At 47.3% G+C, this 27,212-nt stretch overlaps 1 protein-coding gene across 16 annotated transcripts in view; it reads right to left on the minus strand.

The window, feature by feature from the left end:
• The window catches only part of FBRSL1 (fibrosin like 1), a 308,187-nt gene that overhangs the window by 17,249 nt on the left and 263,726 nt on the right, over positions 1 to 27,212 (minus strand). For 9 of the 16 annotated variants that reach the window (XM_031555941.1, XM_031555939.1, XM_031555936.1 and 6 more), the window contains 3 exons: positions 7,816 to 8,212; positions 6,038 to 6,291; positions 1,603 to 1,838 (listed from right to left, as the gene is read on the minus strand). In XM_031555941.1, coding sequence (XP_031411801.1) covers positions 1,603 to 1,838; positions 6,038 to 6,291; positions 7,816 to 8,212 — 887 coding nt within the window. Of the gene's footprint in view, positions 1 to 1,602; positions 1,839 to 1,928; positions 2,090 to 6,037; positions 6,292 to 7,815; positions 8,213 to 27,212 lie in introns of all 16 variants that reach the window. The other 7 variants (XM_031555943.1, XM_031555942.1, XM_031555935.1 and 4 more) reach the window with 3 other exon arrangements.

Genomic DNA, 27,212 nt, shown 5'->3' on the forward strand with positions numbered 1-27,212 from the left:
TTAATGGCTTTAGATGCACAAATATCTTTTTTCTCCCTCCTCTGTAAAAGAGAGAGCTCCCCGGAGAAGAGCTGATTCTTAACTCTGCCTTTCCAACATGGGGTTTTAACACCTCCATGTGTGCAGTCTGTACCCCGTATTTATTTTTATGACCATTAGTCCTATACCACCTTGGAAGCAAAAGCAAAGCATATACACATTACACTTTAGAACAGTATGTACATTCTGCTGGGGAGGAGGGAGTGGGGAAGGAGGCAGGGAAAGGAGCTGTAGGACCCCATGAAAAGCTGCTTATTTTACAAGTCAGCTGCTGTTTCGCACTCCTCTACGTGCAGGAGAGTAGATTCGTAATTTCATTAATTACAGTTATTACTGGAGTCATGTCCTCTCCAGAGTAAATACCAAAAATTACCAAACACATGCAGCTGTAAATTTCAACACTCTTCTCTGGTGTTGGGATTAGCAGAGCTGATCTAGTGCAATATAAGAAGATGTGAGTGAAATATAACAAAAGAGCTTTGCAAGCTGTTTTTGCTATGAAGGCTGACATCAGTGGGACACGGGTGGGAGGGCAGTGAGCTGTGGCAGGATCAGGTATCAGCATTCTTAAATAACACAGGAGATTTCTGAGAAAAGTTCTGAGATCGTTTGACACAGATCAAGAAAACGGGGGAAGGTGTTTACACATGAGTAGCCTGAGCAAACACCTGGGGCTGCTTTCTGAGTGGAGGATATTACTTTAATTGTCTTGCTGCTAAGCAGATTACAACCCAAGAATGTCATCAGGCAATCAACAGTGGGAAAGAAAAGTGAGAAACATTGTGTTCAGTTCATGGTAGTTCTTTCCAAATGCTGCTTTTGCTGTTAGTCCTCATTTTTGCTCGCCTTAGCAGATGATGGCTGCTTCCACCTTTTAGACACAGTGTGAAACTGAGAGGGAAAAAAAGCTGAATCTTGTTCTTTCAACCTAACAAAGTAATTGCCAGAAATGGAGGGAGAGTGTGTTTTAAAGCACTGACAAAACCCATTTGTGGCGGATCACTAACAATTTTGTAACAGCTGCAGCAAAGCCTCGTTGTGCCACTTCAGTGGAAAAAGGCTGAGGCTTATTAGGTGGCCAAAAGGATTTCTGCCACAAGAACCAGCCATGCACCACTTAGCGCTTGTTGAGGTGACCAAATAAAAATGCCAAAACCGATACAGATTTGGGGATAAGGAGGAAGAGGGACAACACTTGCATCACACAAAGAGATGCTGAGCTGTGATGGGTGCGGATGGCATCGCAGCCGTGGGGACGTGCCCTGTAATGGCAGCCACCAACTTCGTGGTGTCCTTGTTGGCATGCTTTGGTGTGGGCAAGGGGGAAGTGAAGTACCCAGAGGGACAGCAAGAAGGGGAGGTGCAGGGGCTCCAGGCTTCTCACAGGCAGCAGCCAGGGGCACCTGGGGCTTAGTATGGGGTCCCTGGGGAGTGCTGGGCCTGTCTCTGGGGCCTCATGGGAGGGGAGGGGACAGCACGCCTGGCTGAAAGGAAGAGGAACTCGTTTCCTTTTGACAAGAGTGGGTTAGGCTTTTTGACCAGAGATGCTCTACTTATCCTCACATTTTGGGCTGGGGTACGCACCATGGGAGGTGCAGAGGGCGGCATGAGCGGCGTCTGGGGCAAGCTGGATGGAAAAGGAGTGAATGTGTGCTGGTGGGTGTGTTGGTGCTGATGCGTGTGTTGGTGCTGGTGAAACTCCGCCCTCAGCAGCGGCACCGGGCCAAGTGAGGCAGCGGCCCGGTCCGAACTCTGAACCAAAAACCGGTTGTTCAGCTCTTGCCTGAGCAGTTCGTGATCTAGAGGAGAGAGAGAGAGAAAAAAAAAGACACAGAGGCCCGTGGGCCTGTGAGTACCACAAAGATGGAGGAGAAAGAGTCAATATTCACCTGGCATTCCCTGTTTCTGCAGGTCATGCTGTGGTGGTTTTCTACGTGAGGACTCATTGGTGGAGGTAAGAGAGATGCCTGTGACAAAGTACCAATCAGAATCCCCGAATGAGGCTGGCAATACATGATTGGTTGGTTGAATGATATCAACAGGCTGGTATCTAAAGACAAGAGAGAACACCATGAGTCATCACAGCAGAAAACATCATCTCGGGGCTCAGCAAGCAGCCGCCCGCGTCCCCCCCACTGCCCACCCCGGGGCCGCTCAGAGCCCACCTCGGCCCTTCCCCTGCGCTCGCTGGGAACGCACCGACCTGTTTCCTGCCAGCTGTCCCCATCCAGGGGCGTACAACTGCACTGAGTGGACGGCAGCCCTATGCATAACTTACATTTTGACATGCGTGGAGTTAAAGGACAAACCGTTGAGCGGGGCTAGCAGGCAGCGCGGTGCCGATGCACTCAGCCGGCTGCCAACTGCTGGCTCTCATGGCTGCTTCCCCGCAGGACAACCTCCCCCTGCAACCAGGCAACCAGGAATACCCATCCCACTCTGAGGCGTTCTTTGCAAATCATCTTTTTTACTGAGACTCTAAATACTAAGGAGTAAACTTCCTCAGTTTCTAACAGGCTGTATGTTGCAATGTTTTGCCCTCGCCTCCAGGTTTTTCTCCCAGTAGAAAATAAGGAGGAATTGGTGGGAAGAGAAGAAAGGCTGAGCTGGCACAGGAGTTCATGGAAGCTGCAGGGACTGCTGGAACACAGCGCTCTGCCCCACAACAAGGGGCCTGTCCTCAGTACCACTCTCTGGAAGAACCACATCACACCAGCCCTGACTGTATTTCAGGGTAATGGAAGGTACCAGCCCTTCAGAAATGACTGAGGAGAATAAAAACAAATGTCCGATTGCCCAGAAATGTCTGCTGGTGTCAATTAAGTCCATCTGTGATCTTGCCTAACAGCTTCAGACAGGTGCCAGCCGGCATCCAGCACGTCAGGCGTTCTGTAAGCTGTGCACAACCTGTGCCATGAGCTGTGGGTGATGGGCACCATTCCTGACTGACTTCTTGCGACTGAACTTACACTGACCCTCCTTTCTCATGGTCAGATCCCGTCTGAATGGCAGCACTGGGTATAAAGGGGCAAAGGAATATATGTGCTTATTACTGCATATTCCACAGGCACTTCTTTCACTTCAATATTTTAGAGTACCACTAGAAGTATCTAAATCCTTTTCCGAATTGACATCATTAAGCTCTTCAAAAAGAGGCACTCTGATCTAGGATTTCAATGTCTCTACTGACACTTGGAAGTGTATATTCCATTGAAAGCCACTGTTGAAAGCATATTTTGGATGCCTAATTCATTTGCTTTTGAGTAATAATGTGCTGCTAAGAGCAGGTACCGTGCATTGCTACATTCAGTATTAATAATATTTACACATGGACAGAAACGGAGAGCAGAAAGTACATATACTTGTGATGCTGAAGACTAAGGCATGGACCAAATGAGTCTATAATGAGCTCTACTCCAAAAAAGGTGAGAGCACTTAGGACCAAAACCTAGTGTTGTTAGAGAACATAATTTCATATGTGTGTTGTGTTTATGCATTTAAATCTGGCACAGATTTAGAAACGGAATCCTTCTGTTAGCGTCAAGATAATCCACTTTCTATTTTTCTTGAGGGAGACATAAAAGCAAGTTGGCATTTCTAAGTGCTCTGATACTCAGTTTCTTTAAAGAGACTCGAACGCAGACCGACAGATTTGCAGCTGGCTCCGGCTCACTGTCCCGCCCCTTGGTTTTGGCCTCTGCTGGGACAAGAAGAGGCCCACAGACGTTCGGAGAAGCAGCACGACACTTGGAGGAATGGCTGCTCCATAGTAAAGATGGGACTGCCAAGTAGTAACCCAGCTCCATGAAGTGCTCTGAGAAACGTTAAGTCAGAACTCAGTTCTTGGGCCTGCCAGCGATGCCTTGCCCCAAGGGCCTGGCTGCATAAACACAGCTAGGAGCACTCTGGAATGCTCAAACAACTACTGTTAAGTGTGCACACATGAGCTGGGCAAGGAAGCAAAGGGTCAATTCTGCTGATGCTGCTAGATTCCCTCATTCAGCAGAGAAGAGACGAAGACCGGTGTTTTTCCTCTGTGTAATACACTGGAGCCACTCTTGAGGCCTCTGAAAGGAGGCCCACATGATGGATGCTCCTAAGTTACTTGCATAAGCTATAGATTTCCAGAGGAAGAAGTGCCACCAGAACTGCATTCTTGCTATTCTGAGATCTGAACTTTTACCATCAGTGAATGCAGGAACTTAGTGATTTGCTCTTCTTGCTAAGTGTGTCTAATTAACTTCTAAGGAAGAACACTTTTTTCTCCAAAGCAGGGGAAATAAAAAGACAGTAACAGGAGACTTGAAAGCTCCATGCTCTCTTGTAGGCTTTTCTAAGCTGGTGCATTTACTGTGAGCACACATACACTCAAATAGCACAGCAAGGACCATGCTGCAAGTGGTAGTTGGCTCCTACCTCTCTAGGCTACTTAACAACATCACTTGCTTTTAAGAAAGTTTTATGTGAATGACAACAGAAGCTCCTGGATATGCAGCTCTCTGTATTGATTTTATGATGTGCCAGTTTGCAGGCATTCCATACAATGCAGACAAGAGGCATTTCATTGTCTGCAGGGTTAGACACTCAGACCTTTCCCTCCACTAACTTAGGCCTCTCCAGCTTCAATTGCAGAAGAAATCCTTTTAGTAGGAACAAGACTGTTACCATTTCCTGGCAAGCTGCTGAATGTGAATAGGTCACTTGATCTTGCACCTCCTGAAGTTAATGGTGAAAACATACTTGCTTTCAGTGACTGCAGTATCATGCTTTTAGCGAGCACATTGCTATTTCCTTTTGCAACCCTTTCAACGTCTCCATCACAGCAGTTCTTTGCCTTAAACAGGGGAAGCAATGAATAGGTCTCCCACAGTGCTGCCAACATCTTCCCAGCCAAGTAGTTGAAATTCTAGATTGTGCCAGGGCCTGTGAAAGCCAGCAGCTTTGGCCTATGTGGTCCCGCTCCTGGCTATAAACCCACAGCACTCTTGCTTTTCACTGTTCTGAGAGCTCACTTTGGACCAAGTCACATTTCTCCCTCATTTAAGGAAGCAATTCTAAATAATGATACATTATTTAGTTCCTGGAAGGAAAAACAAGGGGATGCAAAACCATCAGAATTTTCAGCAGCAAATCTGCCCTCTCTTTTTCCCTTTAACTGGCTTCATAGGATGCATTTTCCTGCAAAATGCTTGTCCTGTTTAATCCCTGCTGAGTTAGCTGTAGAGTCAAATACCAGATCAAAAGGAGGCCCCAGCAAGTGAAAGTTACAGGGAAGTCTCCTGCTGCCAGGGTCTCTTCCAGGGACAGCTGCAGGCTAATGGATAAGCTATAAAGAGGGCATTTAGGGCAGGTCTGACAATGGAATTGGGATGGGGTGAACAAAGAAAACATTTTAAAAGGATGCAAAGATAGCGAGTGTTGAACAGCAGAGGTTGACAGCTGAGCTGCCTCTGCCTCACACAGAAAGGCCAAGCCTCTATGGACACACAGAGAGCTGGTGCTGCTGCAGGATGTTACTCTGCTGGCAGGATGCGCTGCTTGTTGCAGGATCAGAGCAGGGCATGAGTGTGGGGGTTTTCCATGTGTCATCCCAGTTTTTTTTCTGAGTCAGTTCTAGCAGCAGTAGTTCTCATTAGAGATGGGGGGAGGGAAAGAAAGAACAGCAAACTGAATGGAAATCCTCTACTAAGTATAAAAACTCACAAGTGACTGTGGAATACCACGATGGGTAACTCATGCCCTGAAAAGGAGATTTTTTTAGGGTAAAAAATCATTTTGAAGACTTACAGAAAACTAAAGTGCTGTCTCTACAGTCTCTCTAGTGGTAAAGCCTGTCCAGGTCTCCTACCTGTTTCATGAGCACTCTTAACAGTTCCAGCACGCACTGCCCGCAGAGGTGTCTGCGTCACTTTCTTTAGCTGCCCACCAGCCAGCCCATCTCTCAACACCCTCCAGTGCATGCATGGCAGATCAGCCCTGGAAGAAGAAGGGAACCTACCTGCAGGGTGACCTGGTATCACGAGGCTGTTGGTAGGTAACGCTGGTGGAGGTGGCAGCGTGGGTGGGGTGGCGAACATGGCCGGATGGTGCTGGTGTTGGGTCTGCGATCTGAGAGAGAAGTGCGAGGTAGCAAGATTAGAGATGGAGAGGGGCAGGGCTGGGCCGGAGGAATGGTGCGGAGGAATCTGGGGAGAGAGAGGAAGGTGTTTCGGGATGCTGATGCTCGTTGCACTGCTAGCACTGCTGCTCCGGCTGCAGAGAGAAAAAGACAGGGGCAGAAAGGGAAGAGAGAAACAGAGAGAAAACGTGTTACAATGACACTGAAACAGCACCAGCAATACACTACCTGAAACAATACAACCATACACACAACACTGATCTCCCCAGACTTACATTTAGTTGTTGGTTTTTATTAATGTCAGTGGACAGAGTAACAAGTATTAGTGAAGCTTTTACTCTCTAGAGCAGCATTTCCTCTGGTGCTCGAACAGGTTACAACCCTCAAAGCTATTTATGAGATACTGATATTGCTGGATTTTGCACCTCTATTTGGGCTCTGATGAACCTGCAGTGGTCAGTGTGTCCTTGTGGTTGTACAACGCAACTCTTCCGATTCCTTCTTTTGTTACTCTGGGTGTACAGAGCTGCATAGCGTGTGATTTGGGCACCAAGTTTTATCTGCTGTTCTTACTGTGCAGCTATACTCACACAAGCATGCAAACACACACCATGTTAATATATTATCCTCATAATAAATCAGTATTCTAAATCTTTTTTTCTTATTATTACTCTGCTGCGAGTGATCTAAATTTTGTGGGCTGAAAGGAATTACCACTGCAGTTCTTTACTGTAATTCCCACAATAGCAATATTTGTTGCAGTTTCACATTTCTGAGATCTCTTGAAGACTTTGAAATATTATTAATCATTTATATCAAGGCGGCATTTACAGAGTTCAACAAAAACAAATCCTAAGTATGCAAGATTCAGTGAAATATAAACTTATCAGCAGCCCTCTGTTATATACTGACCATTGTGCAGCCAAATACAATGTTTAAAAACAGTTTTTAAATCTTGTATAACTAGTCTAGCTCTGGTCTGGGAGGCAAGGCATATTTTCTGTACCAGCCAAAGTGCCATTACAGGTTCCACTTGAATGGATAACTCTTCTCTCTAGAAACTCTTTTTCCTTACCATTTTCATCCTTCTTACTTACTGGATGGAAGCAATTTAAACAGCAAAGCTAAGCTTCCTGCTAGATCTGAGCATGTCGGATTGAAGCAAATTTGTCAGCCTACATGGGAATCCTGTTCTATGGAGCACAACATTTTCTGATAGGGTTACCCCTCTCTGGATGTTGGTGGACCAACAAAATAGTGATAAGTGTGAACACCTACTCACTTTGACAGGAGTCTTTCTGAATATGAAATAAGGGAGTCCAAATTCAAACTACTTTAAAATCCTAACGCAAATACTGGTTTGGCTCAGACAGGACAGTCCAAAATTCCACTAGAAACCGGACCTAAAAGATCTTTACCCCCTCAGTTCTGCATGCCTTCCTCCCAGAAAGGGAGAGTTTATCACCATGTTTCACATGCAGCTATCTACCATGGTGGACAACCCAGCCAGTGGAGCTGGAAAATGCAATATCCAAACCACGGAGCACGTTACCCAGGCAGGAAGAGCGCTCTTGGCTCCAGTCCCAGCGATTTCTCTCCCATTTGAAACAAGCTCGATCCTGGCAATAGCACAGAAGTGACACATCCCCTTCTCCTACCTGATATTATTGAGTCCGTTGTGGGCCACCTGGTGATGCACTTGGTAGTTGAGAGGCGGAGGGATGTGACTCGGAGGCTGGGACCGAAGCTCAGGTATCAGCTGAGGCTGCGACTGCGGCCGAGGTTGAGGTTGTGACTGAGGCCGAGGCTGCGGCTGCGGTGTGAGCCTTGGTGGTGCTGGTGCTGAAATCACGGGCTCCTTCTTCAACAGCGGGCTCGCTCTGGCGCTCGACGTGGGCGCTGAGGAAGTAGAAGTCACAACGGCAGCTACTGGCTGGGGGCTGGGGATAGGCAGGGTGAAGGGCACGTCGGTGCTCAGCTCCCGGCTCCGCTCTAGCCCAGACACCTTTGGGACATTGGCTGCTTTCGCTTCTGGCTTGTCATTCAAGGTGGGACCTTATGGAGCAACAAGAAAAAACAAAAGGCACACACTTGAGAGGTCTGCGGTTGTCTCGTGGCAGGGTAGGACATATGTCTGAAAAAAACCAAGACACGTCTCAGCTTGTGGGAGCACCGTGGGAGCAGTGCTGCTGCAGGATGGATGTGTTTGCGAGCCCGTCCTTTCCTGTCCTTGACTGGTGAGCCAGTACTCCTTGGCATGTGTGTAGAAGACTGAGGTGTCATTAAACGAATCCATACTACAAAGAACATATAGCTTGGTGACTTCTACAGAGTCCCAAGGTTACGTACAGTAGGAGTGCGAACATGTCTCAAGTTACTGCTACAGGATTTCCTGCTCGATGTCGGATTGAAGGCCAATAATAAACTCATGAACACAAGTCCGATCGTGAAGGCACTTCACTTTCTCAGTGGTTTTTCAAGGTAATCTACATTGTGTTGAGGCTCAACCCTAGCCACAAGGCACCATGACTCAAGCACCAATCACCAATGACAAGCCCACCTGGCCTCTGAAGAGGAGGCATCTCTGGGTATTTGTGCATAGCAAGCGATGGGACAGCTTTGCTGTGAAGCTGTTACACTGCTGTTCCTTGGCCACACACTTGTATGGAAGAACAGATCAGAGAAGGGTGGAAAAATTCAGCCAGAACTGCAGTAAGCACGTGTAGCCTCAGACATGTAGTCCAACTTGTCCTCACCACTGCACATATCTGTGCACCAAAGCTATATGCAATGCTGTGACCTTGCTGAATGCACCTGCGGTGGGAATTTCATTTGGAATTACTAGTTCTATAATGACAAGTATTTTTTTCTCCAAATTAAACTAGAAATGCAGTGGAACAGATTAAAAGGATGGAAAGGAAATGGGAAAAGGGGGGAAAGAACAGAGATTTCAGACCAAACAGTATTCAAACAGCCAAAGAGAACCAAAAGGACCAACATGAATGAGATTCAGCTCCCTCAGGAGTCCTTTTCAAGAGAATCTGTTTGTCCTTGAGGGCACACATACACACAACCACAAGAAAAGCTTACAGAATGAGAGTTAATCGTGTTTCACCTGTCTGGACAGGTAGGGTGCATGCTGTCATTACCCACCAGAAGGTGTTGGGGCTGTCTGCATTTAGCTGGCTTGCAGACACCCAGGAGATGCTACCTACGTTCCTTAACACACTCCCAACACCCTCGCCAATGAATTCCACCTCTGAAATGTTCCTGTCTCATCAAAGGCCGGAGCCAGTTCCTGTTGTAGGAGGTGTGGAAATAGCACAGCACACACAGGAGCTAATTCTGGCAGCACACACGGTCTGCTATGCAGCCTGCTTGGAGCAGGACTGTGCTGCCGTGGCTTTGGCCCCTCTGGTGCTGCCATCAGACAAAGGGACAGTTCGTGCATCACAGGTACTCTGCTTTTTTAGGGAAATTGCTTTCTAAAATCAAATACTCTCTGCTCTCGTTTGCCAATATTTTTGGTAATGCCACCTACATTTGTCAATTTTCCTCAGATTTTATTATTGACAACTGAAAAATTGTCACTGCCTGATTATGCCACGGGTGCACGTGCTGCATTTTAGAGCAAGTGTACTCACAGCTGCAGATCCCACTGTTTTTCAGGAGCTACACATTAAAAGCAATTCGGTTTCATCTCTGACCATAGGTTTCCTGAGTGCCTATTAGATCTTTGCATCCGGTAGTCCTCCTCCTACAGAGTTAAACTTCATATCCTGTAATTATAGGCAATGCAAACTAATGGTGTATATTCAAAACACAGTGGCACCACAAAAGTTCGCTGAGTAAAAAGTCAATTAGATCTAAAACGAATCAATAAAGTCCCGCATTAAAAGCAGCTGTTTGACCAGCTTTACGTATTGATTCCCCACGATTTCAGCATTAGTTCTCACTTGCAGTCTTCTCAAAGCAAAATCTCACTGGCTGAATGGACCCACCAGCCTGGCTGTATCAGTTAGTGACAGGGGTATGTGCCTAATTCTTGCTGCCAACTTGCTTTTGTGTTTCATTCCCCAGAACAACCAAACACTCAATGAAAGAATACCCAGGTGGGTACTTTTGGGCACTCTCATGCCCAAGCTTCCTGATGCTGGGCCAGGTTTCACAGAGGTTCTCTCAGCATTCTGTACCACAGCTCCCAGCCCAGTCCCTTCTGCACAGATGCAGCACAACCGCCCTGACAAAAGCATGGCCCCACCAGACCACACCATGAAGTTCTAGAGACAAAAACGTGTTTATTTTAACGAAGTCCTAGAGTAATTTTCATGTTTAATGATAACAGCCTGAGCCAATTTGCCTAAGACTTGACAGTCAGCTCTAATAATTCAACCTTAATTAAACCCGAGCGCGTGTCAGTTCAGCTCATCCCTTCACAGGAAATCTGACATTTGCAATGATTCATGCTTCAACCATGCTACGGGAAGGCCAGATCACATCTGCCATTCTCCACTATGCAGAGCGCTACCCCTTTTCAGCATGCCAACTTTGTTTATTTTCTAACCAAACATTCTGGATTTCTTCCATTGAAAGGTTTTCTTAAATGAGCAGTCAGTAGAATATGATTTTACTGGGATGAATGATGACCTGGTGCCAGAGACAGGGAAGGAAGGAGTGAAGCTGCTCCAACAAGAAAACCAAACAAGCCTGAGATGAGGCATTCCTGTCTTCTTCATCAACTCAGTTGTCCTTTGCAGCGTTGCAAAAATCCAGCCTTCCTGAGTCTTGTGCTACATCCCATCCCAACTTCATGGGCAAAGATGAAAACTTCCAAACACACTTAAAACCACAGAGAGCCTTAGGTACTGCTGCTGGAAACGTGCAGCATTAAGCTGAAGTCTGAATTCAATTACAGCTGAACGTGCCGCAAAAAGGATGTTATGGGAGGAATTGAGTCAACCTTGAAAACCATCAGCACAGGCCCAATGCGAAATGTCACTGGGATAAATGTATGCTGCCCATCCCCAGGGCAGCACAGGGTGACACGCTTGCCTGCGCATAACTGCAGCGCATTGCAGGCTAAATACTCTACAGAAAGCCCCCCACACAAATTAAACCCTTCTGTTACAGGAATTTGCTTTCAAGCTGATTAAGAGTAGCTCAAGTGCAAGGGATTAAACATGTAAAGGCTGCTTTGAGGACTCCAATAAGCAGTTATTGTGTTATACAAACAGTACTTAGGGCAACGGCATTTCCAGCCCTGCCTCTCGCTCTCTGCAAGCTGCTGGTTGTTGCTGAAAAGGGACTGTCAGCACACGTACAACGTGATTGGAAAAAATCTAATCTTGCCTGCGTGCCTTTCCTTTGTCTCTCAAAGAAAAGAAAGTGGAGTCATTCAGATGTCTTTCTGCAGTCTGCTGCATTGTATTCAAACAGCAATGGTGATGGGGCGATGTGAGAAAGAAATTCCTCTCCTACATCCATCAATGACATCTTTACCAATGGCAATTTCCCAAGAAACACAAGCACCACCATCTGCAGCCTATCTATCCCCCCATACACATCCCTGCAAACAGACAGAAGCCAGCCTGGCTGTTACCAACCCTGCTCCATATTAAAATTCCAGCAAGAAATGCTGCAAAAGCATCACCGCAGGAATTACAGGGACATATGTGGCAAGAAGCTGAGTGTTTCAGAGTTGGTTGATGAGTCCCAGGAATGAGTTTTGAACCATCAGCAATAGGAATCTTCGCAGAACAGCACGACTGTGCAGAGTACAGCAAAACAAAGGAATTACCAAAATAACTTATTCAATGAGCTTCAGCAAAAGCTCTTTTTTTTTTTTTTTTAAACTAGAGCTTTTAGACTGCTGCATAATGTATTATGGGTGTGCAACACAGATAGGCACAAGTGAAAGCAAATTTTGCATTGGCAACGATAGCACTGATGCTGGCAGAGCGAAAAATCTGTATTTAAGTGCTAATTCTTTATCCTGAGCAGACTTCAGCTTTTTCATTGTGTTTTAGGAAGGCAGCGCTATTTAAGACACAAGACAATTATCGTGGCTTGCTCCGACCCCAGCCTGGCCTCCAACCCGTGCCCCAGCCATGATGTGCCATGGTGGGATGCTCCCTGCAGCCCGGCCGGCTCCAGCCCGGCGCTCGGTTCCTTCGTACCAAGCTGTCTGTCAAGTCAAGTCGTCTCGCAGCCATCTGAAACACCCTCCCAACAGCTGCCACTATCAATTACTCTCGCAGACAGCCCTGACTATCAGGAAGAGAACTGGAGCGAGCACTTGCCAGTTTTAATAAACTGTGTTGCCCAAGTCATTTAACCTGCTAGATTGCTGTATGCTGGGGCTGTAACAAGCCTTCAGCTTTTCAAACGAGAAGAAAGCAACAGTGGCAAAAAGCTGTCAGCCTGGTCCTCAGAATTAACTTCCAAGTGTGCCTTTTTTTCCCCTTCCTCTCCCTTCTGAGGCACCCAAGTTTTAAGAGTGAAATATCTTCAAGTTGCTGTCATAGTGGCACGACAAGGACAGCATCCCACATGTTGAACACGAAGCCGTTGGTCCTGAGAGCAAAGGGCTGCAGGCTGCCAGCTGTGTGTGGAGCAGCCCTGGGCCACCGGCTCTGTTCGGGCACAGGCTGCCGTCCCCCAGCGATGCCAATGCTGCCAGGAGCTCCGGGACGCCCCGAGCATCCCCAGGCCCCAGGTCCTGCTACCTCACACAGCCGGCTCAGGGGCTCATCCAACCAAACACCCGATCAGTTGGAATTGCCTCCAGCACTCTGGTGGAGGCATCTGCACTTTCACTAGAAAGCTTACCGCACTCCACAAATTACAAAGAAGGTTAAAAAAAGCCCTGTGCTAAACGTCTGCCTCAGCCAGAGCTGCAGATAAGACCCTTTGTTGTGGCAGCTTGCAGCGCAGGGAAATTTCACTCTCCCCGGAACAAAGGGAGAGCATAAAGACCCGCAGACTTGGTGGTGATTTGCTGCTTTATGGTTCTTTAACGGGACGTTTTATTCCTGAAGATTTGGGAGCTTTCCATGCTCTATCCAGGCACGTTAGCCGTAAGCATGCGTGACGACACTGCAAAGCTGCAGGAGCTGAATGGAGATGGGTGCCAAACACAGGGATTGGGGCCAGTGCATAAAGGAGGAGGATCACCATTCTAATCCCCCAAAGTAAGTCACACTGCATTTTCCTAGCAATGCTGCTTCTGGCACCATTTCAATGCAAAGCTGAAACTGGATTTGCAGCTAAAGCACCTACTGCGGATGCCGGCGTTGTAATGAGATTGAAAGTTTCATGCAGGCTATTAATCCAGGGCTATAATGGTGGATCACACACTGCAGGGTTAAATCCCTTCAGTGCTGCTCCTAAGCAGATGACCAGGAATGTGTGACGTAGGAGGAGCTGCTCCCCAGCCCTGGGCACAGGCTGTTATAAACCCAGCAGTTACATACTGAGGGTGTTTTTGTCTCCTTTTGCTATTTTTGCCACGTGTGATAGCACACTGCACATCTGATTGGAGTGACAGACAAGCAGCAAGGTAAATAAGCTATTTGAAAGGCAAAAAAGCCTCAAACACATGAAAGCAAATAAATACAAAAATCCAAATCCAGATCAACCTTTAAGCAGACAGAAGTGTTCTACAGCAAGTAAGCTTATGAATTTAATTAGTCAAACCCGCACAAATAATAAACTATCAACTACTACATTACAGGAGAAAAAGTACTGCTTTTGCTGTTTCAAATCCTCATCGATTCCCATCCAGCCTACGAGTGAGTTATTAATCACTCCAATTAAATCACAAACACAGGTCTTTATGCTGAAATTGAACCTCCCACCAATAGATCAATAGCTCAAATCTCCAAGAGCAATTACTGCTCAGCACAACAGAGCAGCTCGTTACAGAGCTCCATGCAGGCCACAACTCTCTGTCATATCCTTCCCAGGCAGTGCAAACAAACTGGGAAAAAAAGATTTTATAACTATTATTTTCAAAATAAACAGACATCTGCTCAGAGTTACCTAATCTCTCTCACATCACAGAGGCAGATCTGCCAAGGTCACATTGGAGACACGATTACATTTTTTCACAATTTGTTATTCTAGCAAAGCCCTGATAAGATTGAACTATTGAAGTTCACACTCTGGTTTAATTTCAAGAGGTTAAATGCCAAATCCTTTTCTTATTGCTACAAGGAAGGGATCTGCCAGGCTGCATAATACCCTGTGTGGGCTAAGACAACAATTTTGTTTCATCTGCTCAGTCTTACAAAGGTTTTGACTTTTTTTTAAATGACATCAGAGAACTCCAAACACCCAAAGAATCATTTAAAGTAAAATCCATCAGGGAGACTGCTCTGAAGGAGTGGGAATGACCTTTCCGACCCCCAGCCTGGAGAAGTTAAATCAGCGGCTGGCTGAGAAAGCACGTTTGCTAACCAAAACCAGAACAAGGCACGGTGAAACATTCTCCAGCACCAGATCATCTCTGCTGGGAGCGGCAGATGATTACCCTACGCAGCCAAGCGTACACAGGGCTGCAGAAATTCCCATCCCTGCCTTGGAAGATCACCGATGCCTGCCCCAATGCAGTGCAAAGGGGAACCACCCGCGCCCTTTCCAGGTGAGAGCCGTATTTCCACACGCATCCCTGCTTCCAAACTGCTGCCCCTTCCAGCAGGTCCCTGAGTGCCATCCATCACCCCTCGTTAGGGAAGCAATTGGCATTCAATTAAGTGAGGATGGACTCACGCCAGGCAGCTAATCGAGATGAGTTCAGTTCAGGCTGCAGGCACGGGCCCCATCAGCAGGGCACCGTACTGCTGCTTTGTTCCCTCACCAGCTCTGTGTGGATGTGCCCAGCAGCCCTGCATGACACTGAGCATTCCCATGGAGGGATGGCACCAAACTGGGACAGGGACCTCACCAACACAGCTCCTCATCGCCACACTCACACAGCTTTACAAAAGGAGGGGGGCAGTCTGGCTGTTCCCCACTGCAGCAGAAATGGCCCAGAGAACAGTTTTCTTCCTTTCTACAGACCAGCAGTTGTAATTGGAGTTCAAAAGATCAATCCATGCTGGGATTTCTTTGTTGGAATGTGGTATGCACAGCTGATACAAAAAACACCAGCTCAAAATCCAGCATCCTACATGTCTCCTGAACCGAGCTTCTCTCTGAGCTCTAGATGACCAAAGATCACCCCTATCCATCAAGTTCTGGGCTCTTGGCTGGCTTTCCAAGCACACAACAGACCCATTAATACACACATCCAAATTGAGCCCCCAGTTAGATTCAGGCTTCAAACTGGCTGTTCAGGGCAGAGGAGAGTCCTTGCACAGACCAACATTTCCAAGGGAAGGACCCTCTTCCCAAGCCACATGCTGCAGGCCTGCCAGACTCCTGCCTCAGCACTTGTTCTACACAGGTTAGGAGGCTCTGTGCTATAATCTGCCATTCAGATGTTCAAGCAAAACACACACAGCAGTACTCACTCCTAATGGATGTAAGCCTGCAGTGGTCTGTGCTGGATGTCAGAAGACTGCAGAAAAAGACCTATTGTGTCTGTGTGCAATCAGCATTTGAAGTGCCAAGGCTGTTTTTGTGGCTCAGGAAAGTCAGCAGTGAAAGATGTAAAAGGGCAGCCAGCCGATCTGTTAAGGAAACCTCTCAGTAACTTGACCAACTCCCATGCCCAGTGTAATGGCTGGAGCCTTGAAAACAGAACATTCTGCTCCAAGGTGGCTTTGTTTTGCTAAACAGGAACTGAAAGGAGTGACTGACCACACACAAATCAGCAAAATCCTGTCGTATTTATTTGCTAAGTCCAGCTCTCACAGTTCAGTAGCTGCTGTCACATTAGTGCTAATACACCTATAATTTGGGCAAACAAGGCTTGAGGTTCAGTGCCCATAAAACGAGACCAATGCTTTCCATGCTCCCTGCCCCTGCAGCCCCATCTCTGCCCTGTACCACACTGCTCCCATCTCCCTGGCACTGAGACAGCAGCACCTTTTCCCCACTGATGATACTGAGGATCTACGATCAAGATGAAGAGAAGCTGAAGAACAGACTACCCTGCAAGGCAGTAAGGTCTCCCACCTCACTCTTATTCACATGGTCAGAATTTTCAGCTACTGCAGTAGCAGCTTAAGAAAAATTAAGGTACTGAAATGAACAGATAATACATTCAACAGCATTTCAAGTTGCATCGTGGATAATTAAAATATTTAAGGGACACGCTGAAAGTTGTTAATCAGGGAACATTTAGGTGAGTGGTGTATGCCCTTTGGATTCAGTCCCTATGGCAACCAAATACTCCAAAAGGATGCGCTGGAAGAAGCATGTCAGGAGCTGCCTCAACATTTTAATTCACAGAGAGAGCAATGCATAAATACAGCTACTGACAAGCACAGCACCAGCAAAAAAAAAGGCTTGCCAACAGCATTCAGAAGCCACAAATGGCCCTTTGTTTTCTAAGACTGAAAAAGGTCCATTCTTCCTTTAAGAACACTGACTACAAACGTCAAGAAAACTGGATGGTGTTGCACATGCAGTGTTGAATCACATGTACAAACTGTGTTTCTGCCCCTCGTGTTGAAAGATTTTGCATCTAAATCTTCAGAAAAATTGTTTCCATCTCCTCCAGCTCAACAGGGACAAACTATGAGAATGGAAGAGCATGAAGACAGTTTCTGGGTGAGCTTGGGGTGGAAAATGCGAGGAACGATGGTCTTTTCCTTCAAAGCAGAAGAGCAGCTCGGTACACAGCGAGGAAAGGAACGAGTGCGCTCATTTATGATCTGCACTGCAGAAGGCAGACTGCTCCGCCATGATCTCAGTGCGAGTGAAATGCAGCTGTGATGCTCCTTCCAGCCTTCTCCCTTGATGAAGTGTGAATTCTTCAATGGGCAGCAGAAGTTTTGGAATATTCTGGTGCCGGAAATGCTTGAGGATAATGTCAGATCTGGCATCTAATAAGATTTAGCAGAGGAACTCTGTGCTCTGCTCTGCAGTGGAGTCACACCCTCCATGAAAAGGAACACTTGAATCTCTTCTTTCATCAAGAATTATGACTGCGGAAAGAAATCTCCCCAGTGGAGGGTGCTGGGTGGTGCAAAGCTGCAGTTCCAGCGCGGCTGTGCACAAAGCCTGAAAGACTCACTTGAGCCTTGTAAACCTAAACGCTTCCGCTCCACTCCTCTTCCTGCAGCCTCTGGAGCCCCATGTCACTGCAGAGGCCCCGCCACGACCGCCGGATGCCGTGGAAGCCATACCTTCAGCTCCTACCAGGTGGGCTCTCAAGGCCACCCTTGATCCTGACATCTGTAAGTACAGTCGTGGAAAATACTTCATACAGAACTGCTGCAAACTTTACTTCAGTGCTGGGTGAAAGACAGAAGTATCCAGCCTCAGCCTGCAGATACTTTTCTAAGAAAGTAATTGCTGCACAGCTCGTGTTCCCCTTTTCACATCTGCCATGTGTCCCAGCAATTCTATCGAGTTCACAGTAAGTTTTTCCTTCAAGTCCCCTCCATGTCACATTTTTTCCAAACAGCAAAAGCCCAGTGAAAAGCAGCAACTTGGGTTTGGCAAAACACCTGTAATCCAGGGTTCCTGCATGCTACGAGGGCAAAGTGGGGTCTGTGCAGATTCTTGAGTTTCCTGTTCCCTTTGGCACAGCAGACAACAGCTTCCATTCACCGTACCTGTATTTCCTGGCAAGCAGGTTCCTGTCTTCATCTGTCTGCCCAAAGCCACCTGCTCCCCATCCAGTCCGAATCCTACAGGCTGGAGGAGTGCTGTCCTCTACATGAGGAAAAGCTCAAAAATAACTGCCTGTGACCAGCAGGAAATCCCAGCAGTTAGAAACAATGTATAGCTTCCACACCAAAGAGGCTCAACAGAGAGCCAAAGAGCAGGGAGGAGGCAGCCCTCTGCCCAGATGTTCAGCCGTGCTTTGAGGCACGCTGGCTAATATCAAGCAAAATGGAGCTCACACACCAGGTCCCTACAGGGGCTGGTTCCTCCTTTTAGCTAATGCACTGTTATGGATGGACCCCAAATGGTTAATCAATCCCATGATTACAAATTCAATGGCTCATCTCTCCTTGTGCAGAATCCAAGCTCTGGTGGCGCTGTTTCTGTTTTTGAGGACTCAATATGGTTTTGGTTTTGAGGACAACACCCAAACTGCCAGCGGTTTGTTTTAGGGAACCATCTCCTCCCACATTCATATAACCATCTGCAAAATGGATCACATATGTTGCGTGCAGAGAGTTTGATTCAGCTCTGACAGCAGGAGAGCCTCTAGCCCAAATATCTGAAAGTAATAAAACCCATCCCATCCTCCTGATGCCTCATGCTAACAGTGGATTGACCTATATTCACTTTGCATTAGAACGCCTGTCAATAGTAAGCAACCTGCACGGATACGTAAGCACAGTTAAAGACAAAACAAAAGAGCTAATTGGTTTCTGGCATGTCTCTCAGCCTCCTCCTGCCTTGGCTTGCAGTAAGGATACGAAACTTCTTGCTCCCATAAGATGAGGAATGGTAATGCTGGTCCACATGGCTGCTATGCACTGTGTTACAGGCCATGCTGACAGCCGTTGGAAGTGACTGGAATGCCCCACTCTGCCTTATGACCACTGCACAGACAAACAAGGCCAAGAGGGACAGAGCACCCACTATTTCACATATAGATATGTGAAGCAAGGAGAATTATGGAAGGACCCAGTGCGGGCAGCAGGCACCAAGGCAGCAGGCCGTTTCTCCTTTGGTGCCTGGTCCCCATGCCCACAGCCCTACTGCAGCCACAGGGCACAGCCTCCCCCCAGCAGCACAGAGCACATCTCGCAGTGCCACATGGGGAGCTCGATGTGCTGCTAAAGGGCTCCTTTCCCTTCCTAGCATCAGGAATTTCCCACCCCTTCATTTTATAAATTACCAGAACAGACATTTAAATGTTCAAGAGTAATCTGAACGGAGTATTCATGCCTTGGGCATTTTCACGCTCTACAAGGAGAGAAACAAAAGGGCCTCATTTAATATCTCCCTGTAGCATTCTCTGCTCTTGCTCTTCCATCACCAATCTCCAAAAGCGAACTCGCAGCGGTTCAATGCTCCTGCAATGCTCCAGCCCTCCCCTCTTCCTCTATAAGAGCAAGATGTGCTTTTAAAGCAAACCTCACAGGCAGTCCGAAACAGTTGGTGGGAATCCTTTCACAGAGAGAAAAATCATTTGTAACCAATAAAAAGAATATTCTGATTCCCAGGGTTTGATCAAGCACCCAAGGGAGTCACTGGATAGCACGTCTGCTACTGCTCTAGTGGCTCTGAGCACCTGCACTGGACCCTCTGGGGAAGCCTGAGTGTCTCTGCTCTATGGGGGATTTACAAGCTCTGTGTCAGCCTCTCCTGGGAGGCACAGGGAAGAGGAATGTCAGCCTCAGACAAGCAGCTTGAGCACATCCCCTCCAGCCCCGCTGCCTGTCCTTGTTCCTCCCTGACTGCTAAAACTGAAGAGAGCATAAAGGTGAAAAGTGAAAAGCATGGCTGAGGCTTGAGAATGGAGAGACCCACAGCTGTGCTCCCATATGCTGCCACGAACATCCATGGCCAAAAGTGCAGGCTGGAATCCAGGCTTATCTGGATGTGGTCTAAGGGATGCTTCACTATGGTGTGGCCAGCACAGTTGTTTGTTCAAGAGTTAAAAGAAAGTGATACTTCTTCCTATGGAGGAAGACCAGGAAATTAAATCTGGACTGGTCTCAGATCTCCCTCCTCACTCTTATGGGTTTCATTGCACAAAGAAGGAGTGGTGGCGGGGCTTGAATATTCTCCAAATGCGACTTCCCTTTCCTGTACAAGTCACTTTTAGAGAGAAGGGTTTAAAAGAACCAGTCCCTTGAGCCTCGTATGAACACCCGTCCCCTCATCTCCCCACAACAGTTCGACCCTTCCACAACCTGCACTGAGGTCACTTTGAGCCGCACGTGCCCACCACTCCCAGGCAGCGGAGCTGTGAGCTCTACAAACATGCTGAGTGACACCCCATCACTCGACAGCAGAGGCCAGCACTACAGCAGTACCAGAAAGTATTCTCTTTAGTTTGCAAGGCTACAAAAACTGGCCAAAGCCTTCACACAGCCTGAAACACAGCTGCAGTGTTTACATCTCTCCCTGAGAACCACACAGACATTTATCACTGTATGGCTGTGTTCCCCCAGCCACAGACCAGCCCTGGCATCCGGGGAAGGACTGTGTCACAAACAAGCGCCCACCCCAAGTACCCCTGGGGTATGCAGCACGTTGTAGCTGTTCGGAATTAGCTTCTGACCAGAAAAGGGAGCACTTTCTTCAGTCACTCTCAGGAAATGTTTTCGTTAAGGCCAAACTTCAGACATATTCACCATCGCATAGTGAGGGTGGTTTTTCTAAGAGCTAAGGATCACAAGGAAGCCACGTGGTCAAACAAGAGGTCATTATCCACCAGCTCCGGGGCGCAGTGGGAGCTGCTAAGCAATGAGCAATTTGAGAATAGAGCTGCTAAAGCCCTACCGGCAGTTTAAATACTGATTTTTCTGGCTAAGATTCATAGGGATATCAAGTCAGCACGAGAATATCTTGTCAAGGGTGGTAAAGTCAATACTGTAATAGACTGAGTCGTTTCTCTTTACTGCCACAACCGTATGACTTCATCGATACTCAGACCTGGAGGCAAAGGACATGAGGATGCTGCTCTGCGCCAGGCATCAGCCCCTGCTTCGTGCCATACAGCCACAGCAACTCAGTCCAACAGATGAGATTTGCAAAATGGGAATCATACAGAACTGCTTCTACTTAAGATGACTTAATACCTGGGGCTTAATATTAACTTATTGGTTCCTGACACAATTATATGACGGGAGATTTTTCAAAGGCACAAAGTCAGCAGGAATTAAGTTCAGGGTTTGACCCAAACCTTTAAAATCCCCGTAACTACACAGTTCATCTCTACCACAACCTGGATGCTTTCAGGACCATCACCAATAGCAAACAACATTCATTTAACTGGATGTGCTCCAAGAGCTCTGCGGAGCGACCTGCCCTCCTGGTGCCAAGTTGCACAGCCCCCCCAGTTCCATGCACCCGCGGTGGAGAGCAGTGAGGTTCCGCCGTCCCCTGCTCCCTCCAGGCTTTCCATTGCCACCTCTGGAAAGCAGCAGATGCTGAAGGAAAAGCCCTGCAGATTCCCCGAGCTCCCTTTGAAACCCAAGGAGAACAGATGAGCAACACATTTGAAATTAATTACAGCAAAAACCTACTGCATTGTTCTCTCCTCCCCTTTCTTTTTCTCCTGACCCCCGATCGCAGAGCTTTCACTGAAGCCTCTGTGTGGTGTGTATATTTTCCTAACGTCGCCAGGGCCAAAACAGTACAGCTGAGACATTCACAGAAGTCAAAGAGAGTGCAGAGCCAGGTTAGCGCGGGGGTACAATAGCTCCTTAAGAGCGAGCGTCTCCCCTGCCCGCCGGCCCCCTCCTCCCAAACCTTCCGTCTCTAATGAACCTTTGGTGTCCGTCCACCAAAAACAAACATCAATCAGGCAACAGGCTGTTCCTTTTCCCCTGTTGCTGGTCTGAAATAACAGTCATCCCCCGCTGGGCTGGGAACGCCACTTCCCCGTCCAGCACACATACAGGATAATAAGGGGGAGGCGAAGGAGGGAGGAAAACCCGCTCCAAGGTGCCAGAATACACAGCGAGCTGTGCCTGTCGGAGCCAGGGAAAACTTGGGAACACAACAGCTTTTGATTCCTTCTGTCCCACTGGGCACGTTAATTATTTAAGGGCTGGCTTGTGAGCTGCTGGTGGTGGTAGGAAAGGGGTGGAAGGGAAATCAGGCTTTTCCCTACTGCCCCAGCCCCGTCCTTGTGCTGGCACAACTGTGTGCACGCATGTGTGCATGCAAGCAAGTGGCTTCAAGCCTGCTCAGAGCTGCATCCTCCCCCCCCTGCACCAAGACCTTCCTTGCTGGCTCGCCACCACAGACAGCACAGGACAGCATCTGGATCCAATGAGTGACAGCACAGAGCAACGCGCCCGGACTCCTCTCCGCAGTTCCTCGTGTGTTATGACAGGGGGAAGGGGGAGTTTATATTGGACAGAGCTGGAAATGGAGCTGCAAATCAGAGTTCGGCTCATGATTTGCTAGCAGGGCTTTCTAGGTGTCTGAAGGAACACTTTGGAAGGAGAACAGGGAAAAGGAGAATGTAACTACATCTCATTTGGATGGAGAGGACTCACAGATGTTAGGAATATTTTTGATCAACAGCTTTCCTGGCACTGCTCTTGGTGAAATCCACAACCTTGACGGCTAGCTGAGTAAGAAAGTGCTGGCAAGCTCCTGCCTGCATGCAGGCAATTTGCAATGCTGCCAGTCAATATTTCAGTGAAAACAGAATTGCAGGGATCACATTCAAAGAGGGGAAAAGGCAAAATAAAACAAAGCAGAACAAAAAAACCCCAAGACTCCCATTTTAAGAGAAACTCTGATAGGACCCATTGGGAAGACCTTCCCAAATCACAACATGCCCTTTGTTTGCTTAGCATTAATGCCCTGCAAGGATAAGGAGAGCCCACCAGCAGCATGAGCAGCTCAGCAAGGAGTGGCTCTACACGGGGGCACCTGGGCAGCACGTTCAGAACAGGCTGCAGGAAATGATGCAGAAAGATGTTTGCAGCTGTCCTTTCGGTGGAGGAAATGGATGCAGCAGGCAGGGCCTGAGCCACAATCCCAGACCCAGTCCACTAAAAGCATTATGCCCAGAGTTTGTCTGCTGCTCCGGTGAGATGCACAAAATGATCTGGTCTACTTTGATCATTAGGCTGGTCAGTACAGAACGTGATGGAAGAAATCTTGTTGACTTCGTGTTTCTAGCTCAATTTTTAAGATTGATTCAATAATAAAAACAATGATAATGTTCATTATTGTGTAAACATTCAATGCTAAGGTTGTCAGATTTCTTTCCCAGCCGTTATGCCCACGCCAGGTCAGGCTGTCCCTGCAGAGCTGGCACTGGGAGCCCCTCACTGTGCCATGCAGGACAGCCACGTGCAGGGGCTTGTGCAGCTCTTTGGAAGCTCTCTCAACACTGGATCACCGATAAATACAGAAATACAGAACAAACTGAGCCAACACGAGCAGCAGATGCAGGTTCATAGATGTCTGCTTGTTACCAAAATCCACCACAGCTGAGACTTAAATAGTCTCTGTTATGCAAAACAGGAGAGGGAGTGGAATAGAGGGAAACTGGCAATTACCTAATTTTATTTCCCTCCTTGCCCATTTACTTTTCATCAGGTTGCTCTGTGCTTGCATATGAGAGGTGCTTGTGAGTGCTAAGTTAAGCACAAAGCCAGCTTGGTACTTTCCTTTCACTGGGAGGAAGTCTACACGTGCTTTTCTGGTTGCAGAAGGCAAGTACAGCTAGCACATTATTTTATGTTATTCTGCAAGTGCCCCATGCTGCCTGGGAAGCAGCAACAGCCGGGCTGCACCGTCCCTCATTCCAAGCTGTACTTCTGAACCTGACACAGCTCGCAGCCCAACACTGTGACCCACAGCGGGGAGATGCACACCCATCTGCAGTCCTCTCTCTCACCTTCTAAAAACCCATTTCTTGCTTAAATCACCCAGCCCCAGTGGGCTGCCTCCTAAAGAACTCTCCTTGCTGGCAGCCGGTGTGCTGTCAGGCTTTGCTGCTCACCTTGCTAACACCTTCCAACCACATACCTGCAACAGGGCAAGAAGTTAACGTCCATTTCATTGGAGGGGGATCTGGAAGTATGACTACTCCCTTAGGACAAGCTTTAAAAAAATTTATTAGTGATGAAACCACTATATTTCTTCAGCAATGTAATAGGGCCCCATAAAAATTACTTCAATATCTTTTACAATTTAATGGCAAATGAGAACCCTTCCATGGGTGTTTTGAACTGTCCGACATAATCCTATAGCAGAGATGTAATTCTACAATAAATTTTGCTGGATAGTTAAAACTTTTTATATATATATATATAAAGACTTTTAATTTCCTATTACCTGCAAGACTTTGCTATCCATTCAAATCAAATAAATGAAGTAAAGCACTGCAGTCACTTGTCTGTCCCAGCAGTTTACAAGAAAATATTTACTGTTTGGAAAAAAGCCACTCCAGAACAAGTATCCTTTTCAAAAGCACAGAGAGGCAAACACAAACAGCATGCCAAGTGCTGCGCTCCTGCCCTGCACACCCGGAGCCAGGGGAAGTGAATGGGGTCAGCGCGGCCTCGGGGGGAGCAGCAGGCAGACACGGCTGTCCTGGAGCTCCCCGCTCACAGCCCTGCTGCCAGCCAGGATGAGCGGTGCATCAGGCTCATGCCATGCGTTTCATTCGCTGAGGAACTGAAGCTTTACGGAATCTTACATGAATAAAACATGTCCCCGAGGCGTGTTAAAGCCAGAACAGAGGAGAAGCGGTGGTTTGAGGGACGGATAGCTGTGCGGGGGCTGCAGCTGCTGCTGTGCCATGGCCGCCCGCCCGCGGCACCGGCTGCAGGCCACCTCGGCCCCGCTCCGCAGGAAGCAGATAAGCCAACTATAAACAGGGAGTACAAAATACGGTATCTAGCAAACGTCCTTTAAGAGTCTGGCTAATGTAAACTCCTGCGCACATTTGGAAGGAATTCTCTTCTCTTTCTGGTTTGCAGTTTGATGGTCCTTTTATCTCCTTTCACGTGAACTGAGGAAAGCTAAAATTGGCCTCCTCAATCAATACGAGTTTGAGCTGGCGCGCTCAGGATATACACTATTTTGCTTTTATAGTTTATTTTAAATAAAAAGTATAATTAAAGAAAATAAACCGCTCACTTCATAACATTTATACAACGAAGACTTTATTTATTTTATTTACGTTTCGGTGGGCAAGGCACAGCATGCAGTTGGCTTTCTGCGCTACTTAACAAAGCCGCATTTGAAATTTAAAATCTTAAAGGAAATGAACAAATTCTGCGGAGGAAAGGCAGTTAAGCAGAGACTTCTTACATTACCCTCGGTAATCGTGCATGCATGTGCTCCTGCGTGCCTCTCCCTGCTCCAAAAACATACCCATGGCTTGGATGCTTTAAATCAAAAAGCAATTTCAGTCCGTAATACGCAAATAAATAATTAAACACGCTTTATCTCCTACAGTATTGCCTCTATTCATTCTAATCCCACTGACGGGAATGCAGCAACATACCCCACATCCTTAAAATAACAAAACAAAACACAAGACACCAAACAGAAGGCCTGGAAATGTTTATAATTCAACTTTTCAACTCTCTTGGCTGCAGCCTGAAGCTACAAAGCAAGCTCTATGCTGGCTCACTTGAGGGAGACGCACCGGGAGATAGCTGTGCAAACTGCACAGCAAATGGTGCAAGCCAAAGCCGCCCGCCGGCACGAGGCCATTCTGACTCTGCAGGCACACGGCACTCAGCTCCAAGTCAATAAATTATCCACTTCTGTGTTCTGAATGGTACCAAGTTAGTTGACAGTGTGGTTGTAGTGAATGGCCTCTCTTACTTGCCCTGGATGTGTTTTCCAGATGGCTGCTATGGCTATGGGTGGCTGTGTCCTGAATTACCATGAAATGCATGTAGCACGTACATAGGTGAGACATGGACGCCAGTGCGCATTCCCACTCCCAAAGAGAAGGCTGGGAGCTTTCCAGAGCCTGCAAGATGACAAAACTGCAAGAAGACTAAAAAGAATGCACTGCAGTTTCCTGCACTTGCTTTCATTCCGAGATGTGCCTAACTGGCTGTGACCTGTGTGATTATCTTGGTTATGCATGCTGGTAGAAAATCAAAGTCTTCCTCTTTCCCTGGCCACTGTGTAATTATATATCTGCATATGCAGAAAAGCCAGACCGCTAATATGCTCATGCAAGCAGTGACAAAATTAGATGGATCTTTTCAAAACAATGCTGGGATGGACTCACATGCTGGATTTCACAGTACTTCATGGTATCCAGCACTGCCAACCCCAGGAATTCACAAATCACAAGCCATCTTTAAAATGAGGTTAAGAACAAGGTATTTGGGCTGGGAAGCACAGAAGAACCACAGTTCCAGGCTTTCCTCTGTGGCCAGGAAGACTAAAATCTCACTTAAAAATGAAATTAAAGCTTCAATTCTCATATAGTCCTCTGAGGGCTTGGGTTTCATGAAAAACATAGAACACTGTACAGTTGTGCTAAAACCACAGGAGATGCAACATAGGGAGTAGAGCAGTTGCAGAACATCCTGAGAACTGTATCAATCACAGCAGTGTGGTTGCTATCTATCTAAATGCATTGCTTTATTTATTATTACAGATGCTGCTGTGCAAGTTTTTGCACGCCTGTAATTATGGAGGACTGTTGTCCCAAGATTTCAGCTGCAAATTATCATCCCCCTCAAGTTCACACAACGGCCAGGTGACTGCAAACAGGCTGGTGACCTCATCCAAACGTAACCAAAACCTGGAGATAAAGGTGAGGTCAAGAGACTGGAGACACCATTGCTTTTCCTGCATTTCAAACCATGCTGTGGACCCCACGCAGCAAACTAGAAAATTGATATCACTCCTGACCTCCGTTCACGTCAAACAGAGCTCAGTGCCTGATGCACCTGAGCAGACCTTCAGAATACAAAGCTTGGCATCAAGTGGCACAGCAAACAGGGGAGGCTCTGCTCTCAGCTGCCTGCCAGCACCGAGCCACCAGGAAGCTGCACTGCCACAAACCCACACCCAGCACCTTGTTCTGAGCTCAGCTGCGTTCAGGTTTCCTGCTTAGCTGGCTGTCACAGGTTCCTCCTCGGCAGTGGACTTGCTGCCTGCCCTGCCCTTGCCCTGCTTTCCTCTCTCACCCCAGCTTGCTGTAACAGCCATCGGTTTTACAGCATGTCCTACACTGGAGGTTTTGTGTTCTCATCTTTTAAAATGATTTAGTGTGACAGTTTAGTACTGAAATTTAAAAAAAGGAAAA

Source organism: Meleagris gallopavo, chromosome 17, assembly GCF_000146605.3.
Source record: "Meleagris gallopavo isolate NT-WF06-2002-E0010 breed Aviagen turkey brand Nicholas breeding stock chromosome 17, Turkey_5.1, whole genome shotgun sequence".
Taxonomy (NCBI): Eukaryota; Metazoa; Chordata; class Aves; order Galliformes; family Phasianidae; genus Meleagris; species Meleagris gallopavo.